Raw genomic sequence first — 20555 nt, 5'->3', positions numbered from 1 at the left:
CCTTATCTTCCAAGATTAGCCATGTCTTTCCATTTCTCAGATAGACAAGAAAGAAAATAGAAGTACAAAGCGAGCAAGAAAAAAGTAAGTGGAAAAGTGGAACACTTTAACCCTTTAAAATTGCATATACCCATTTCTTCCTCTGCCAAGAATTTGGTATCTTTTTAGTCTCCTAAAAACTGTAAAACAAATTAAATGGCTGAGGTTTGTTTTTTTCTTAAATCTGAGGAATCTTGTAACATTTTCTGATGACAACACAGAAAATAGTTTAAAATGTTTTAACGGAGCATTCTAACCAGAACACAAAATGAATTGCAGGGGAGCAAAATAACCTTTTAAACACCCTGAAAAGTATCTCAGCAGTTCAACAACTGTCCTAGGAGCTTCAAGGTACAAAGTAAAGTCTCTGTTTCTATGACAAGAAGAGAGGAAGGTTTAAGAAAAGAAATTCCTATTTCCTCCCCTGATTCTTCTCAGGTCTGATGCAGGGGCCATGAGAGCCAACCCAGGGGGAGCATCACCATTACCACCAACCCTGGAGGGAAGGCAGAGAGAAGGACACTGCAAAGCTATGAATGTTAAATACATTAAAGCAAACATAAATATGAGCTGAAACCAGAAATTTCACAATAGCCACAGGTGGGAAGGAGGGTCTCCTGTTAAGTGGAGTATGAAAATGCCAAGTCTCTGGGTGAAGAGAGCTCAGCACAGGATTTCCAGGACTGTTTATGGGAGGGCTGGCAAAACTTGCATTGTGATTTCTTCTGTGTGTCCCTCTAATGAGTCTGCTAATATGCCTTCAGTTTACTCTGTATGGAAATAACTGCTGCTTTCAGTCAGCGCCAGTAAAGATTTTAAAAATATTTTCAGAGCTAAAACTGGGGAAAGAAATGTGAAAATCTTGCATCAGATGCTGCTTTGATGTCAGCAGTTTACTTCACACACTTAGAAATGACAACATTTTAATCGTCAGGTAGAAAAACCACTTATTTGGGAGTAAAGCAAGCAAGCACAGCAGGCTGCAGCACACATTTAAAAGCACAGCAGGCCTCACAGCCTGGGAAGGAGAGACACTGAAAATAATTTGGGAGTCCTGGCAGAAAGTCAGCCTAACACAAAGGAGATTGACTCTAACCTTGACATGTGATATGGTGGTAACTGCTCCTGGAAGACTGGATGTCTCTTGCTAAAAACAGCTCAAGCATGTGCTGACTGCAGAAATTACTGTGAGAAATCCTAAATGTATGGCCTCTTCATAGTCTGAAGAATAGACTTCATGGCCTAAACTGGACTAAAGCCATATGATTCTGATGTGCCCCCTCTAGCCCTCAAGATATTGACCTGGGCATTTTTCACATACATGGGGGTTTGTTGTGGGTTTGGGTTTTTCATGTTTTATGTGTGTTTTTCATTTTTTATTTGAATTAGCAATGTGCTTTAAAAAGGAACCACTACAATCCCATCATATGTGGAAACTGTAACATGAGAGCAGGTTCTGTTAATGAAATTCAAATTTTCTCAGGAAGATGTTATTAGGTAAAGAACACTCCCCCATCCACACACTCAGGATTACAAGGCTTATTCCATTAAATGCCACCAAGCACTCTCTGCTTACAACTGATGCCAGTACCACATTCCCTCAGTCTTTTAAAGCCTAGTGATGAACTACAGCAATTTTACATCTTGTGGGCTACCCTGGTGCATCAAGCTTAATGCATAATTTCTGTGTCTTGAGGCTTGCTCTAAATGACATAACCAGAATTAATGCATCAGTCCTCCTACAGGGCTTTACCCTGAGTGCTGTGGAAATGAAGCTTCACTCCCCCCTCTGCACTCAGGCTGACCAGGTGTCTCACAGGGTGCTTCCCAGCAGGGATCTCTCCAGAAATCCACCAGAGATTTGCTTCCCCCTGCCTTCCCCTCAGTCCATCACCTGTGACAGCAGCTCCCAGCCTCTGCACTACAGAGAACGTGGGATGGGATCAAAACAGACACTTCCCAGTGCCTGGGAAGCTGCTGGTACCACAGTGGACAACCCAAGGCATTCTCTGAGTGGCTCCATGTGCTGCAGCTGCTTTAGTGGGTGGGGAGAGCCCCCACCCATGGGCTCAGTGATGCTCCTCTTTAACAGCCTCCATGCTCGGGACAGAAGTATTTCTACCTGCTATTGTCAGACTCAGGCTCTGATGCTGCCCCTACTGCCAGCGCTTTTTTTGGTAACCAAGCAGAAATTCTGGGAGCTCTCTGCCTTTTGGGGTAAAGGCCTGATCCTCATCAAACTCGGACTAGTTATACCAGCTACACTTGCTTTTTTGTTTTACTTCCTAAATCTCACAAATCCCAAACTTGCATTTTGAGTGACTTTGTATCTACTGAACTTTGAATGGGACTTGCACAGGAAAAGAAAAAAAAAGGCACTCCCCCACTAAGTTTGAGGTTGTTCATGCAGCAGTCAGGGTAAGGTTTATCAAGTTTTTCATTTAACCATCATTAAGCACAGGATATTAAGCACAGAAATGCCACTTCACTATTCACAAAGTCATTAGATAAGCTTCTCTCCAAGGGCAGCATAGCAAAGAGATTGCTTTTCCAAGGTGGGATTGAGGCCAGAGTCCCCAGTAAAAAGAATTTTTGGGCTGACAAATCATAACAGGCTGCAAAAAGAAAACTGAAGCAGGCGTTTAAAGCCCAAGTCCTGAGCTCATGCAGTCCCTAAATAGCTCAACAATAAGTCATTTTGGGCTATCTGGCTTCATTTCCTGGTGATGGAAGTGAGATTGGAAGGGGAAGAACAGCATATTATTTACTGGGCACGGACACTCAATGCTATATTTCTCTCAGAGTGCAGCTACACCATTCAACTCAACTCAAAATTGCACTGTGAGCTGCAGCGCCAAGTCCTGCTCCAGAGCAGGAGACTGCCAAATAAAATACAGTGAAAGAGTCAGCATTCCTTTGTAAATGGTATGTGGAGGACTGAGCAGCCATGTGACTGTTAGTGCTGAGCAAAGTCTGGCATTGTGGATGAAAATATTGTTTGCATTTCAATTTGCCCTTTTTAAATGTAGTAGTATTTCCAGTAATGTTCGTTTTGATGTGCAGCACTACTTCACTCAACAAGAGATTTGCAAGAAGCAGGAATGAGAAAGCAGAACATTACTTTAAATGTCACTAGAAAATGAAAATAAAATCTGTGTCTGCAAGGATAATTGGGCAGAGGTATTCAGGGAGCCTCTCACAAGGAGATGAAGGGGGGCAGAGCCCAGTGCATCTTGTTATGACAGTAATGCCTCCCAGCTTTTCCAGACATCCTGCAAGAACCAGGCACATCAGGATAAAGCCACCAGACTGCGTGGCCATGAGAACCATGATACCTGCTGCCTCAGGAATGCCACTGCAACCCGTCACAGCTCCCCTCAGGCAGCTGGGTGTGCACCCAGACACCACCCACACAACAGCATCACCAGCTCTACAGAACAGCTAGGGCAGAGCCAGCCTCATTACCTTGTATATACACTTGTGTAAGTCGCTAAGAACTCCCTCCTCCTCCTCCTCCTCGTCCTCCTTCGTGGTCTCCTTTTCCTGAGCAAAGAGCCGCCGCCTGCCTGTCTTCAGCGGGACATCGACCTCTTTTAACTTGTTGCGGAAGCCATTTTTGTGAACCACGCCATTGATGAGTCCATTTTTGGGCTCAAACCGGGGCAAGGAATGGAACTTGTAGGCATTCTCTGAATGTCCCTCCAAAGGTCCTTTCCTCTTCTCCAGGATTTCCTTTTCCAGCAAGACCTCCTTCTCCAGTTTCTTGTGCTCCTCAGGGGAGAGGGAGTCATAGGAGAGCAAGTACTGGCAGTAGGCTTCTTGAAGCTTGGCCAGCCTGTCCTGTGCAGTTTTGGGGATGCGCAGCATGTCTGCCAGCTTGTTCCATTTCTTGAGGTCAGTCACTTGCTGCATCCCCCCCATCTCGTTGATCAGCTGGACGAAGCAGGCCAGGTCGAGCTCGCAGCCTCCTGGGGTGCACACGTGCCAGGCAGCAGAGGAAGGGAAAGGGAAACACAGGAGTAGATTAGGATTAGGATTAGATTAGCTGTGGGCAGTTCATGCCAAATGTGCTACCAGGCTGGGCGCATGGGGGACGTGACAGCTCCAGGCACCTGGGCACCAGAGCAGAATTGTCCCTCTCTTGTATGCCTCCTGCTAAAGAGAGGCACATACCACTGTTTTGCCAGCTTAATTCATTCACAGGCTGTATTCTGCTACTTGCAGCAGCCTTCCCTACGGTTCTGTTTGCTCTCCTCCTTGAGTTTCATGCCCTTCTTTTCTCAGAGCACCCCAAGCTCTCCTCAACATGCATCTGTGCCCTGGTCATTACCCAGTGGCTGGGCAGATGAGGGTTGCCCATCCCTGTAAAAGCCCACACACCCACACCCACCACCAGTCCCACGTCCAAATATATTCCATTATACCAGGAATAAACAAAACCAGTGTCAAGCTGGGGTACTGGCCATCAGAAAGAGAAATACCTATCCTTTCTGGAGGTGAAATAACAATTATCTAATATCTGCACAACACCTTGAATGAAGCTAGTATTTAAAAGGAGCACATTATTAATTTCACTACAATAAAATCCATATAATATCCATATAAAAAACAAAGGGAGGCAAGGGGTTGTTTGGGGTTTGAGCCTGCAACTGCATAAAAAGTTCCAGACACATTATTCTTCCAGTCTGAGGCCATCCATATTTTATACTCCATTCTGGTTTTGTATGTTTTAAGATGACTAGCACATTTCACACTCCAGTCAAAAAAAAAAAAAAATTACGCAAACTGCAGCATAAAAAGCAGCCAAATGGATGAGGAACAATAAAAGAAACATCATAAATACTCTGAAAGCACAGAAGTAAATCATCAGTGGAAAGAGTGAAGAAACAGCCCGAAGACCACCTACAATTCAACAGGGTGCTGTTCAAGGGAAAAAGAGAATTAATACAAAACCAGCATCAACATCTCTGCCGCCACACTGTCTCCCCTTTGCCTTTGAGAAAAGTAAAGAATCATCATGCCATAGCCATTTCAGAGCACTCAGAAATGCTACTGCAACAGAGAAGGGCAATAAGCAACATTATTGTAAATATTTACAGTAGGATGCACAGTTACATTATCTTAAATCATCTTGCCATATTGCTTTTTTCAAACTACCCTGTGCTGTATTTATACTGCCCACACAGCACAAGGCAAAGGTGTCTGGCTGCAGACAAAACCAAGCATAAGGCTTTGAGTAGAATCTAAGGGTGGAGGCAGGACCACGAGGTAGCAAATTTATCCTATTTAGTACATTTGGGAATAGGGTGGTGGAGGTTTTAAAAAGGTCTTGAAGCTGAGAAAAAGTAAATACCATGGGGAGAAAAACAAAATGAGTTTGGAAAGTTTTCTTTCTTTCCTCTTTAATCCTCCATACATAACATAATAGAAACATAACTTTCAAGATGGCTTCTGTTACTTTTTTGGTCAGTGGTTTCTACATGCAAGCCACAAATAAGCTGAAGGTGGAACTCAAGAGATGGCTTTCCACGGCAACAGATTCAGCAATCTACATAAAGTTGGGTAACATACTCCAAACTTGGAAAGAACTGTGGCTCAAATTTACCATTATACGTTTTCTCCAGCACACACTCAGTTTAAGGTCCTAGTTTCAGCACTGTTGAAAATTCAATTTTCTCCTGCATCATAGAATGATCACTCATAATCACTCTGCAATATTAGAGCTCGAGTAGCACTTCATTCAACCAGAGCCTACAGCTAAGGTTTGCAAAATGCTCTCAATTATAATTCCATTTCACACAGTCATAACTTTTGGAAGCCTTTATATCTCAGACTGATGTTTTCCAGGATCGACCTAAGCTTGCTGCTTAAACTTTCCTTGAAAGACTTAAAAAAAACAAAACAACCCAACAACAACAAAAAAAGGAGTTATTTAAAAGCACCTATAGCAAAATGACTTAAATAGGAGATCTAGCACATTATGCAGTAGCAGTGTTTAACTTTTTTTTTTAATTGCCTTAATTTTCCTCTAAGTTAGGAATACTTTTAAATTGCTTAGTGAGCAAGCTCATTTTAAAAAAGAAAATTTTAAATCTTCAGGTATGCATTTAATACCAAAAGCTGGCACTACACAAGCCATTGGCAAAAGTCCCACTTACTTCAGTGGAAATGTGATTTGGCCTGGAGAGAAGGGCTATGTATGCATGTCTACTTAAATAAGTGTGCATTTATCACCACAGATTATTTTATATGTTTTCTGACAGAACCAACAGATTTTTCCTCTTTGTGCACTGATGATCTCCAGCTTCTTTTCTCCATTTTGTTTTTGATTTTAAACACAGGATAGGTAGGAAATTAACCACAGAAAGGATACATAGGATGCAAATTTGTAAGAGACCACTGTTTGCTCTGGTTATATGGCACCCAGCAGAATAGAAACCTTGACTATTCATTAGGCTCTTAGGTGCTTAAATAATACAAATAATTAACAGTAATGCCATCTTAATGCCGAGTTAAGGTATTTCATTAAAAAGTTAACATTGTTCCAGGAGCGTTAATCGAGCTGTCTTGCACATTTCCTTCTCTCTCTTGCCAATGTAAATGTAATTCATTATTCTTTTCCATTAGCATACAACCATTGCATACATTAGGCATACAAAATGTTCATTTATTGCTGCTTGAGTGATTTTAATTTTCAGATTTCCTTGAACGTTTTTGCATGGCTATTGCAATATAGTGCTAAGCTATCATTGCTCCTTCTTGAAATTTTGTTATTTCTCTGCTGTGCCCTGCATCAGTTTACCATAAAGTCTGCAATCATTCTGTGTGCTTTTATGCATTTTCCCTCACTTACCATATGTGATATAAAACAAAGTTTAAGAAGGAGGCGGCGGGGGAAGGAAGTGTTGTGAATTGTTTAAACAGAAAAGCGTCTCCTTTAATCCAACCAGCCCCGAAAGCTGCCTCGGGTCGGATAATGCCCCTAAGGCAAAAATCTAGCCTTGAGTTGCAACATGCAGGCTGGGGGAGCTTGTGACTCAAAACACCTCAAAAACAAAGGGAAGAACTTAGAAAAAATAAAAACACAGGTTTCTTACTATGTGGTGTCTGCAAAGGCAGTAGAGATGGAGGTAGCTCATCCAATAGTTCATTTGTATGCTGCTGTTGTCATGTTTTTACAAACTATTGTCACATTTTTGTCACGTGTCATATCTGACAGCAGACCATAAACCAAGAATTCTGTTAAATAAGTGATTCTCACTCAGGCATTAGCCCTGGCAGACACCTGCTGGGAGAAATAATGAAACCTCCATTTTGCAATCAACTACATTTTACTGCCTATTCTTGACACTTAATGGTTGTTAAATGTCAGCAGGTCACTGCGAATTTGTGATTTTAAGTGTCTGAGTACCCAAACACAAGTCAGTTCCGAGATATTTTCTTTCCCCTTTGGTTAAATGTTTTTAAAGGAAGAGGCGGAGAGAAAAATGCATTAAAGCCTGGCAGCATTGCAACCTGTTAGGAAAACATCTTTGGAAAGGTCCAAAAGATATTCTGAAACAACCTTCAAAACAAGGCTATCAATATACATAGTCATACAACCACATAAATAAACAGCAGGGAAAGAAGAAGATTCTGAAATCTGCAGACCAAGGTCCCACGGAGCGATTTCTTTTTCCTCTGGGTCAAACGGGGAGGAAAATGGCGATATAAAGTCACCCTGGAAGCTCTCTGACAACCTACCTGCATCCTGCCTGGTCAATGGAAAAAGAGAGAGATTCAGAGCTCTGCAGTGTTACCTGATCAGGGGTATGGTTAAGCATAAGGGCAAACAGAGCATAAAGTCTATACAGACACTCAGAAGCAGCGGCAAAAGGCCAAGGAATCACAGCCCTTACCTATGAGTGGGAGTTCATCCATGGTAATGCCCTGAGATTTGAGGTGCTTCTTGATACAGGCCAGCCGCTGCACGTTGGGTCCCCAGCGCCTGCCTAGCTTGTGTATGTGCTGAATCTGTGTCACAAACCGCATTTCATCGTTTAGCTTGCACTCAGGTCTCCAGTCTGGAGGAGGAATCACCCTGCACATCCCATACTTCTCTACCTGAGCTCGGACTGACTCAATGTATATCAGTGGGTCATGAAATTCCTTGGTGGAGGGCCTAAGGATGGGAATCTCCCCCAGCATCCCCCACCCAGACTTACTACTGCCCTTTTCGTGCTTTCCCATTGAGTCTTGTGGCTTGTGCAAGGACTCCGCTTGAGAGGTAGAACGATTTTCACAGGAGGCATTTTCAGTTTTGCCATGTGCTTGTTTCCCTGGCGTACTCTTTCCAGCAGTGGCTCTTTTCGGCCTATTCCTTTCCAAACTCTTCTCTGGCACTTCCTTTCTAAGGTGTCCATTGAGCAAAGGCTTTTCTACTGCTGCCTTTTTGCTGGCAGCTTCTGCCAAGTTGACGGCCCCTTTCATTCTCTTGGTGGGCGACTGTATTTTGTCCATGTGATTCGTCTCTTCCAGCCTCCTCTTCGAGTTGCGCAGCCCCTCCCTTAACTGTCTCCCCACCTCCTTAGTGCATGTCTTTTGGTTCAACTTGCCATTGACTTTTACACCATTAACAGCGGTATTGTTAGACTTGGATGCTCCAAGGGATAGCACCTGTTTGCGGGTTTTTGCATTGCTACTTTCTATTTTCCCTGAGATTGTGTGGTTGACAGGTGAACTGGGTTTGTGGTGATTTAGTTTGGTTTCCTTGACCAGTTCTTTCTTGGCTTTGGTGTATGTGACAGTTCCCTTTGTCACTGTTGCAGTGTACTTCACAGTTTTGGACGGTGAAGGTCTGACTTCTCTCATCTTTTTGGCACTGGCTGCATTTGCACTCGGAGATGACATTCGAGTGACCCCGTTGACTTTAGAAACCTGAATTGCCAGAAGTGTTGTAGGAGGAGCAGAAGGAAGGAAACACAAAATAGAAAAGTAAGTTAATAATGTGACCACTCAGCCTCAGTTTCCCATTTGCTGGACAACCATAGTCTGCAGTCCTGACTTCTGGCCCCATCATACATCATGCACATAATGGTTTGCACACAGGTAAGAGAGGGGACTAGGCATTTATAATAATGCCTATTATAATATTATAATATATAATTTTAAAAAAAAGTTTGTTTGTTTGTTTTTTGTTTTTTTTTTTTTTTGTTTTTTGTTTTTTTTTTTAATTTACCAGAAATGCCCCAGTCTTGCTTTCACAGGGTACAAACCCTCTGACATTAGGAAGGGTGAGGTCCCTTGCTTGCACTACCCCTGTCCTTGTCTACCAGAAAGCTGTTACGGGATTACAAAACACAGACAGTCCAATTTACAAACTAGTACCTTCATAACCTCTTTTTCTGGCCCTCAAGACACTCTCTCTCTCCCCCACCAAACTTCCTTTACATGCACACACATTTCACTACTTCTTAGCAGACAAAATAGGCAGCATATATTATCTACTCTAACTGACATCTACACATTTGCAAAAAACACATCAAGATTTAAATCAATTTACCTTCTATCCATGCATTCATATAAAAAGATATGTGGAACACATTATGCACCCAACAGATCAGCATGGCCATGAAGGATCCAGTCTGTCATACATATTAAGTCGTGGACAGCATGTTGTTGCTGAAGTTGATAATTTGAAATAAAAGAAAATGTATACAGTAGTCCAATGTATTTTTTTTTTAAGTTTGGTATCTGGGCAATGTTACTGACACATATTCTATTAGATCATATTGTGTCAATGGAGCTTAGAAATGCTGAACTCTGCTGCTTTCTGTTAGACATTTAAATTGAGTTATGAGACTAGAATTTGTACTTTAACTACAAGATGTGTTAAAGACCAAAAGCAATCCCCATCTACAAAGTGAATTGAGACAGCTCAGCACTGCCAAAGCTAAACCCTGCTACTAAAAAAATGAAGTTCAAGTTCAAAACTCAAACAAATTTCAGCATTTACGCAACTTTACCCACTGACTCCTCTCCTCCTTAAATGACTGTGAGCACAGAAAAACACATCCAAAAGTCAGAAACATTGATAAAAGTGCTCAAAGTGAAAGCATACAGTACAATCACCCCTTATCAGCACTCAGGTGAGTAAAACCACTTCCTGCAGAGTTGTAATACTTTCTCCTGTAGGACTTTGAAATCCTTGCCAAATCAGCAAGCATGGCAGCTTCTCTCAAATAAATGCAAGAACTGCAGTCACTTATATAATAATGATAACATCTAATAGGGCTCAAATAGAGGCTGAAAATACTGTGCTATGGTCTTGCAAGCAGTGACTTGTGGAAGGGGAACTGGAACCTGAAGATTCTGCATACACACACATACATGTGTGTGTTTGTGAGTATGTTCATGCACATTTCCTCCTCTGTACTCTAGAAACTGGAGCAGGAGTAATGATCTTCTAAAAGCCATCCATATTCTTGTCCTTCCTGTGCTTGAGAGGCAGAAACACTTAAGGAAAATCCAGTTAACTGATGACATGAGGTTTTACCTTGAGCTTTTCAAAGATGTATGAGGTATCATCTGGAAAGCAAACACTTGCAAACAGAAATGCATTTACCCATTTCCCTTCAAATTTAAGCAGTACTCTGTATTTGAAATGCAGGCCCAGATTGAACTCTTACAGCACTTCTTCATACTGCAGAACAGACATGGGTAGAGAGCTGCTGAGACACTCTCTTGCCTGCAGCAGTAACAAGAAATGTTGAACATCCCTGGATTTATAAATAGCTAGGAACAATGATTAAAGATTTTACCTAGACTAATAAAGAAGAATTGATTGAGAACTGGAAGGTAATCTGGATGACAGTGACCATGAAATGGGTTTTCATTTCTAAGATGTGACAACAGTAGAGAAAGGACAACAGATTTTGAAAAAAATGAAAAAAAGGAACAAAAAGCCCCCAGAAGCAAAACAAAAGAAAAGAAAAATTCACCTGAAAAAATCCAAACCAAAGCAATTTCCACTTAGAGGAAAGGTAAAAAGCACAGGCCATTATGGCTGTTCACAAAGTTCTCTAATGACTGGAAAATTAGAAAATTATCACAGTAGAAAGTTGTAACACAATTATGGGACTAAGGGCAACTATATAGAAAAAGAAAAAGCATATATTAAAATCAGAAAGGCCAAGGAGCTAAAGGAACTTCAGTTAGCAAGAAACTAAAACAGAAAAAAATATATAAAAAATGCCTTAAAAATACAAGATAACAAACAATGGAAGAGATAAAGCACCACACAAGGGAGGGAAACAAATAGCCTGACTAAAGTGTTCCTGCTTCTTTTGCATTAACCTTCACCAGAAGTGCCACTGACTGAATATTTATCAGGTACAGAACATAATCCATTTCAGCAAAAAGGCTAGGATAGCAACCCAAGTAAGGTGGAAGGTACATGAATGACTTAGGGCATGGCTCCTGGAAATAAGCTGGGGTAGACAGAGAGTCTACCTAATTTCCAATCCTAAAATAATTTTGGAACAAATCATCAAACAGTTAATTTGCAAACACACAAATGATTACAAAATAATGTTAAAAATAAACCAACAAAATCTACCCAGGTTTTTGTCAAATAGCAAATCTATCAAATTTAATCATCTTCCAACAGACACCTGGCTGAGCAGGTAAAGAAGCATCTCTGCTGCAGCAGGATTCCAGTCACTGTCCCCTGGAACATTCCATCAAACTCCTCAGACACATCCCAGAAATAATTACTCTAAAGTGGGGTCATGAGGGACTAAATAAAGTCATCCTCAAGAAAAGTTTTCATTGCTATAGCTTACTGTTGTCCTAGGAGGACACTTCATGTATCTTTCTGCAGGGACTTGGCTTTCCCTTGCTTCTACCAAGTATTTTCATTATTGTAAAATAGTGAAACACACCTGGAAGGAAGAGGCTGTAATCACTCACAGGACAAGATCAAAATCTTGAAGAACCTATTTCAGAACATTTCTACAGTAAGAGGAAGCGCTATATTTAGGAGGCACAAATCATATACATGTAGGGGAAGAATAACATTTGGGGACTGCAGTGAGCTGCAAAATGCAATGGCAATACAAAGCACACAAATCACTTTCTGAGACCTATCATTAAGGATGTTGAAAGCAAAGGGTAGGAGCACAGGCTTTTCCTAAGGAGAGCTGGACCCAGCACTGGGGCCATACTGTGAGAAAAATTTAGATAGAGAAGAAAGTCTAAGAGAACACGAAGTGTTCAGGTATTTGGAAAATAAGATTGTTGCTGAAAAGCCAAAGGAGCTGGTCTTACTCTGAAAGAGATCACAATGGGACAACTCTGTAACAGTCTTCTGATGCAGAAGGAGCTCCTCTGAAAAGAGAAAGTAAATGCTCTCTCTATGTTCACTAGGAAAAGCAGGAGGAAAAAAAATCTCATTAAATATCTACAATGATCTGAGGCACACCTAGGAAAACTTGCTCATTAGTAGAAAAGGAAAACATTGGAAGAAGCTGTCAATGGATATTGTGGAGTCTCCTCTACAGGAGGTTTTCAGAAGGTTTCAGGAGGCTATAGCTGTATTATTGTGCTGTCAGGTATAATCAAGACAAAACCTCAGTGTGAGCAGTCAGGCTGCATGGAGGCACCTTGTCATTCCAGCCTGCTGATGATTTTTTCTGAGGAAGTTAAGACCAGAACTCTGAAGGGCCACTTGGGGCATTCCTGCAGCAAGGGCTTGTGACACAGGGGCTGAGAACAGAACACAGTAAAGTGCTGATGGAAAAAGGCAAATACCCTCACAGCTTCTATTCAAAGCAAAACATATCATGAGCACCATCAGCTTTAAGACAGAACCTCCAATCTTAGATGGTAAGCACAATATTTTGAATTTTTATTCAAACTTATCATGGAGTCCAACCATTAACCCAGCACTGCCAAACCCACCACTAAATCATGTCCTTAAGTGCCACACCAACAGGTCTGTTAAATACCTCCAGGGATGGTGACTCAATCACTTCCCTGGGCAGGCCATTGTAATACCTGCCCCCCGCCCCCCCTCCCTCCCCCCCCCATTTTCTGCAAAGAAATTTATCCTAATACCCAGTCTAAACCTACCCTGGTGCAACTTGAGGTCATTTTGTCTGGTCCTATCTCTTGTCAACAAGAGATAGGTCCAGACCCCCACCTGGCTACAGCCTCCTTTCAGGCAGTTGTGGAACACAATAAAGTCACCCCTGAACCCCGTTTTCTCCAGATTCAACAGCCCCAGCTCCCTCACCCACTCCTCACCAGGCTTGTGCTCCAGACCCTTCCCCAGCTCCGTTTCCATTCTCTGGGCACACTCCAGCCCCTCAATGTCTTCGTTGTGGTGAGGGGCCCAAAACTGAACACAGCACTCAAGCTGTGGCCTCACCAGGGCTGAGTACAGGGGGCAATCACTGCCCTGCTCCTGCTGGCCACTCTATACACACACAGGTATCATCCTGGCTGGTACAGGCCAGGATGCTGTTGTTGGCCTTTTGGTCACCGGGGCACTGCTGGCTGTTGTTCAGCCATTGTTAACTAGCAACCCCAGGTCTTTTTCTGCTAGGCAGCTTTCCTGCCTCTCCAGATCCCTCTGCAGAGCTTTTCTACCCTCAGCAAAATATTCCTGCCCAACTTGGTGTTGTGTGTGAAGTGACTGAGGGTGTCCTCAATCCCCTTGCCCAGGTCATTGATGAAGATGTTAAACAGGACTGGCCCCAACACTGAGCCCTGGGGAGCACCATGGGTGTCCAGCTGCCAACTGCATCTGACTCCATTCACCAGCACTCTCTGGGCCCAGCCATACAGACAGTTTTTAAGCTAGCAAAGAGTGCACCCATCCAAGCTTGACCAGCCTGTTTCTCCAGCAAAATGTGTGGGAGGTGGTGTCAAAGGCTTTACTGAAGTCCAGGGGACAACATCCACAGCCTTTCATTCATCAACTAAGTGTGTCCCCTAGTAGGAATAAAGTGACTGATATTAGCTGTACATGATGTAAAGTCTTGAGCCAAAAGGTGAAACTAAGGATATGAATAATCTCATCTTTGCTTTTCAGCTATGTTCCTAGTTTTGCTGACATCTTCAGACCACTCTTTTCTCTTCTTCACTGAACACTTGCCCTGGAGTAAAACATAGTATGATAGATTTCATATTTTTCTTATCTTTATTATAAAAAAAAAAAAAAACGGGACCAGCACTGTCTTGCAGCAATTGGTTTGTTATATTTGAACTGGTCTACGTACACACCTCTGCATAGCACCTAGGATTCAGCCTCCAAAACCATACACAAAAAAATAAACAACCTGCTAGATAGCAACCACAGTGATAAGAGCAACATTAGCAACACTGAGAACAGTTTTGGTACCAAACAAATCCAAGTTATGCAACTGATTTGAATTCATTCATAAAAACAGTTCTGTGCTTAGGAGTTGTGCAGAGGTAAATTACCATATTAGGCCAAGAGAGGGCCCCATTGAACTACATTTCCTTTGCTCACAACCCTTTAAAGTAGGAAGACTTTGAAAGATGGCAAAGGAGAAAGCAAAAGAGATAAGGAACCTGTGACAAGTGCAAGGGCACACCAGAAGAAGAAAGACATCAAAACAGAAAATGAGTAAAAAAGAAAATCTCTGGCATTTTCTAGTGTTATGCCTTTATTTTCTGTAAGACTTAACAAAACAAAAACACACAAAAATAAACCATGCAAATGCAATGATCAAGGAGCAAAAAAATAGTGGAAGAAGGAAGAACATGTGGCTGGCACTCTGGGAGAAAAATCTCCTTTAGGAAAATGCTGAAAAAGTCAAAGACTCAGGACAACAGAGAGAAATTTAGCAATGTCCCATAACTGGTAAGTCTAGGGTTGTATACAAAACTAAGGCTTTCTGTCAGGCAAAACATATAATCCACCTTTAATTAGCAAGAGTCATATTTTCATTAAAATTTGCAAGAAAGTACTTATGCTACTGTGGGTTGCAGAAGAAAATTTAGGTGTCTAATCATTTCTTAGGAAGAAAAAAAAGAAAACCCACATCATCTTGACTTAAACCTCCCCTTATTTTCTGAAGCCTGGGGACCACCCTTGCTGATGTGTCCATGTGGTGTGACTGCTGCTTGTACAGCATTGCTTTATATTTTTCTTCATTGTGTGTCACACAATCAAAAACATTTAATACTCTATGAAGCAAAAACCACTTGGATTGTGGACAAAACTCTTCTACACTTGTCTTTTTCCTTTCAGAACTACCTTCAGAAGAGGCAGCAGTTGACTTTCACAAAAGTTTTAGCCAACCAATCTCTGATGATACAATTTTAAAGCATTTCACACCAGTGTTCCAGTAGGTTAAAAGAATTAAGAACTGCATTCTTATGTTTTGGGAACTTGCTCAAAACCATGAGCTCATGACAGAGCATGTCACAGGCAAGGACCGTAAGATACTGGTAATCACAAAGAAGAAATTCAAAAGGATGCAAAAGAAGGCAGACACTGATGCTTAGATAGGGGCAAATTGCCATGGTGGAATAAAGAATTGACATTTTAGAGAGGTACACACACACTGTGAATAGCCTTCTGGATCTCAAATCTGATTTAGAAGGTAATACAAATTTGGTGGAGGCATTTCAGGTGAACTTAAACCACTACTGAAACACACAGCATTAAAGATTTCTTCAGCAAGAGCATCACTGCTTTTCTTTTTGCCATTTTTAATTTCCAAGCCTGCGACTCAGAGGTGTCATTTAAAGGCCTTGACAGCCCTCTACAAGATGGCAATTCCAGCTCCACTGAAGACCAGGTCAGACCACTTAGAAGAAAAATCTTTAGGTGCCAGCAAGTAAAGAGTGTCTCCAATCAGTCCATTGAGAATTCATCACTGCAAAACAACCGACCAACAACCAACCAAAAAAAAAACCAAACCAGAACAAACCAAACAAAAACCACCACAACAACAAAAGTAAGAACAAAAACCCTCCAAAAAAAAACCCCAAACAAACCAACAAAAAAACCTCACCCACCACCAACCAAATCAACATCCCTTGCTCCCCCCCCTCCCCTCAAAAACCCCCAAAAGGCTAAAGTGCAGCAAGCTTTCTGTACTGCACTGCCCTGGTGCAGGTACTCTGTTAACCCAGCCCCAGCCTGGATAAGGACAGTCACAAGCACTGGAAGACTAGTCTGCTAACCTTCCACACCTGAATTCAAGTTAGGTTGAAACAAATCTCTTGCTGAATTTTTTTGCTAACTTTTAACCAAGTAACATGGAACTCTAAAAACATCTCCCACCAGGTACCTTCATTGTGAATGAGGGAATATTTTGGAGCATCTTGTTTATGCATCAGAAAAACATTTTTCCCAGGCTCTGAGGTTTGTGCTCTCCATGTGCAAACCAAGACACCTGAGTGTAATGTCAGGTTCTCCACAGCACCAGTGAGATAAGCCACACAGATTAGCTCCTTCTTCCATGTGCTGCCAGCCTTGGCAGTGTCAGCACAGAGTGCCACTCAGAAAGGTTTCGTAAGCAGCAATGTGAACTTTATTCCTTCATATGAAAATACCAGATAATAAAAAGGGTTGTAAAGCATGCTTTATATGGACTTCCCATGTATCAATTTTTCTTTTTTCCTTTTTTTAATCACTGAAAATTAACTCCCTGCTGCTCCAGAGGATTCTTTTAAGGATTGCCATGTTCGATCTACACCAAGCAGTGAAAAAAGGAGCTTAGAATCTTAAAAGCCTTTTTTTCCCATGTGTCCACAGCAGAGAACAACTTATTACCTGTTTCCTTAAGTCCTGAGCCGATCTGTGAAGAGTGTGGTGATTGTTAGCCGTGAGCCCTTTCGTAGAGGAGCCAGTGTTTGTAGTAGCGTGGTGATTAGCAGCAGCCTGGTCTTTTCGACTCTCAGCCTTATGTTCGCTGTTCCTCTCCTTCCCTGGGGTGGCCTCTTTGCTTTTGTGTTTCTGAGCAGGTTCTTTCTCCTTCGATGATTTGCTGGACCCATTGAAAACTGAGAAGAGAGAAAATCAGGTTATTAAGGGGAAAAAAAAGAAAAGAAAAAGTATGCAAGACCAAACACTTCATTCAAAAAATCGCAATTTTCTCTGCTCTCAGTGTTGGATATTTAGTGAATGCCTTCGTACATCTGAAGTTAAATCAAAATAGAAATAGCACTATTTTGCATATTTCTTTAGATGAACAGATTTACTACAGTATTTTCTCTGCTTGTTAGCACACATTATCTTCAATATCCAAATTAAAACATACAAGGTATATTACTGTTTTGACTGACCTAGATTTGGAATTATGAGTTTGATTTTTACTTATGACAGTTTTAATATATTTTTTTGCTCTTGCAGTGAGGGAATTCTAAACATAACCTAAACAGAAAAAAGGCTTATTTTTATACCAATGTAGAAGAAAGGAGACGTTCCATGAAAAAGCATGTTTTGTTTTCATCAGTACCCGAACTGCTGAATCAAACTGACAGCAGTTTGCCTATAGCAGACAAGCTGCAAATAGAAAAAGGTACTTCTGCAAAGAAAGGAAAATACTAAAACCATTTTGGAACACGTGACATGAAGTAACACTGGGACCTGTGCTGAGCTCCATAACCTTATAATGAAGGGATAAGAAAGTGCGGAACAGACACCTTTTTTTTGTACAATAAATATTATGTGAATGTATACAAACAAGTTTTGTTCCTGTCTCTCTGCTGAATTTATTTAAGAAGAGTCACTGCTCTTCTGTTGTCAGGGAACATGGAAAGCTGAAGCTAAAACAAAAAATCACATCACATTTCTCTGTTTGTTCATCAGAAATGTGCTGAATTCATGTCAGTGATGCACCCTCTTCAGTGGAGCACTTGACAGAGGTTCCCAAGACCTGTGATCCGAAATCCACAATGGCAAATGCCCTCCTGCCTTTTGCTCTTGATTTCTACCCCTGTCTTTCTTTGACATGGTTTAGGAAAGGATGCAAACAAGAAACTTCATAAATACTTAATAGTACAACTATGTGAACATTTTATTTATTACACACAACATACACCATCTGTTTGTGAATAGTAACTAAATGCACAAAGTTACTGTTTTCTTGTGAAATGAAAACCTTCTTTGTCACTAAAGGTGATATTCCTACAACACACACGTTATCTAAGTTGTGAAGTTTAGCTATCTCTACAGATGTACAGTTTTAACAGTAGGAGCAGCAGTAAGAGTAGTAATAAAAACCACAATCCTGCTGGACAGAAGAGAGGCAGCTAAGGTGCTTTTGAGGCCACTCTACCTCCAAACCTTCCCAAGCAGCTATCCAGCTTCCTGGAGCCAGAACTCCAGCAAACTGTTGACAAATTTAATTTTCAGGTCACTTATCATATTTTCAGTTCCCTTATCATATTCAGTCAGTCATAAGTGTTGAAGCAGATTACTTAAAAAAGAAAAATCTGTGATTGCTTTTCCTCTTCTCTTCCTTCCCACTTGCATAAATGGAGTAAGAATGAGAAAAAAGCTGTCAGCAGTGGAGTCACCACAAATTTCTCCATGGTTCTGTCACTCCTGAGCTCAGGAGTAACTGGTGCTGCCCCAGCCAGCCAAGGATTTCTCAGTGATTTCTGCAAAAATCACGTAACCCTTTGTGTCTCATTTCCAGTGATGGAACTGATAATAATTGCCAACCCCTCTCGGGAAGTTCATGACAATACATTCATCCTCCTGTGGAAGGAATTCTCACATCAGATGGATACTGTGCACTACAGAGGCACAAAGCATGACTATTTATTTTTAATAAGACATAGCACAAACAACCAATGGCAGCCTTGTTCATATGTATTTTATCGTTTAGAGTGACATCTTCCTTTGAAAGGAACAAATCATATGCACTGATCTGCTCCTACAGAAACATTCAAAGTCAGAGAGATTAATTTTCTGTGATCAGTTGCCACTTTAAAAATCGAAGATTACTAAAATAGAAAACACAGCCAAAAAGCCAAATTGTGCACTTCTCGGGTTCACAAAAAAAAAAAAAAAAAAAAAGGCAAACATGACAAGGTATATTTTATATGCAACAGCTCATTAAATTTAAGTGTCGTGGGAACCCTGCCAGTTTTACCCTCTGAGTAATTATCTTTTGTCTTAATTTGTAAGATTCTTGAAAGGGAGAAGAGAGATACAGGAGGAAAAAAATGTTCAGTCTCACAGGAAAAGCTTAAAAAGCTAGTGTCTGAAAACACAACAAAGGGAGATGTAGAGGCAAAACAGTTTTTGCCACACTGTCTTCCAGTTAAACAGTAGATGGTATCAGTTTCTATAAAAATCAGTATTTGTTTCTCGCAACACCTAGATTACTGTTATATCCAGCTACTTTATATTCAGCTATAAAGCCTTTCTGCAATAGTAAGTTCTGAAAAATTCACAAACATACACATCATTCACAAACATTCAAATCATGTGAGCAACTATCTAAATGTTAACTTGATTAATTACAAAATGCTACCCCAAGCCAAGCATTTAGGGGCAGAAAAAACCCCTGAGACTACAATTTTCCTCCCATCTCACTAAAAATGGCATTCTCCTTCATGTCTGCCAGCTCCTAAATATTTCTGATGCACTCAGAAAATCAGGAAAGGTGTATACGCTTTATGAACCCCTGAGAGGTGTGTTCCAGGAAAATCTCCCATGTTGGAAATAAGTCTGACATGCCAATATCCAATGTTCTGTTCCCATTCACTTTAGTTCCTTGCTAAAGAGCAGTCAATAAAGGTTGTGCTTTATTTATTGCTTGAAGCAATAATTTCACTAAAAGATAGAAAGACATAAAACCAAGTCCAACCTACACTAGTGGCGGAACTTGCATTCCTGTAGTCTTGAATTATGATTATTTTATATATATTTTATATATATATTTTATATACAGCTACCTTAACTCTATATTTCCAGAACAGCTTTTAGTTAAAGGTAAGAAGCACTACTAACAAGTAATTAAGAGTGTAAGTAAGTTATTAGTGTTCAGACACTGCAGATAGAATAAATGGGTATCATTATACTTGTATCCATTTGAATGCTTATTCTCAAAATGCTGTGTCCTCCAAAGCTATTATTATTATTAAACTGAAACAAGAAGAGTCCCACAGTGAAATACTTGTGGGTCTTTTGGTTAGCAGGGATGATCAAATGCAAAGAAACTGAACCACTACATTCAAAACTCACAAGCACTAGGGGTTTTAAAACCACTGATATAATTTATGGCAGCAGAGCAAAACCTTATGGCAGGCATGATCCCCACAGATGCATCACAGTGCTCCCTGCATCGGGGGAACCAGACCCCAGGCACCAATATTCACACAGGATCCTGTACTGGGACTTTGGGTTATCTCATTTGAAACTGTAATAAGGAATCCCTGCACAAACCAATGCAAACTGTGCAAATTGTGCCTCTATTAGGTGCAGCTATAATAACGTCTAAAAAAATTTTTTGTCAAGTAAAGCCACAGATGTGCTCGATTAC

The 20555-nt window shown here is 41.1% G+C and overlaps 1 protein-coding gene across 2 annotated transcripts in view; it reads right to left on the bottom strand.

Annotated features, from left to right (window-relative positions):
* The window catches only part of JARID2 (jumonji and AT-rich interaction domain containing 2), a 212067-nt gene that overhangs the window by 19257 nt on the left and 172255 nt on the right, over nt 1-20555 (bottom strand). For both annotated transcript variants that reach the window (XM_071451384.1, XM_071451376.1), the window contains exons 6-8: nt 16832-17061; nt 7938-8955; nt 3505-4007 (exon numbers count right to left, since the gene is read on the bottom strand). In XM_071451384.1, coding sequence (XP_071307485.1) covers nt 3505-4007; nt 7938-8955; nt 16832-17061 — 1751 coding nt within the window. The remainder of the gene's footprint in view (nt 1-3504; nt 4008-7937; nt 8956-16831; nt 17062-20555) is intronic.

This window comes from Agelaius tricolor, unplaced genomic scaffold (genome assembly GCF_023055355.1).
Source record: "Agelaius tricolor isolate 1412-34295 unplaced genomic scaffold, bAgeTri1.0.p SCAF_2, whole genome shotgun sequence".
NCBI lineage: Eukaryota > Metazoa > Chordata > Aves > Passeriformes > Icteridae > Agelaius > Agelaius tricolor.
This window is presented reverse-complemented; position numbering and strand designations above follow the sequence as displayed.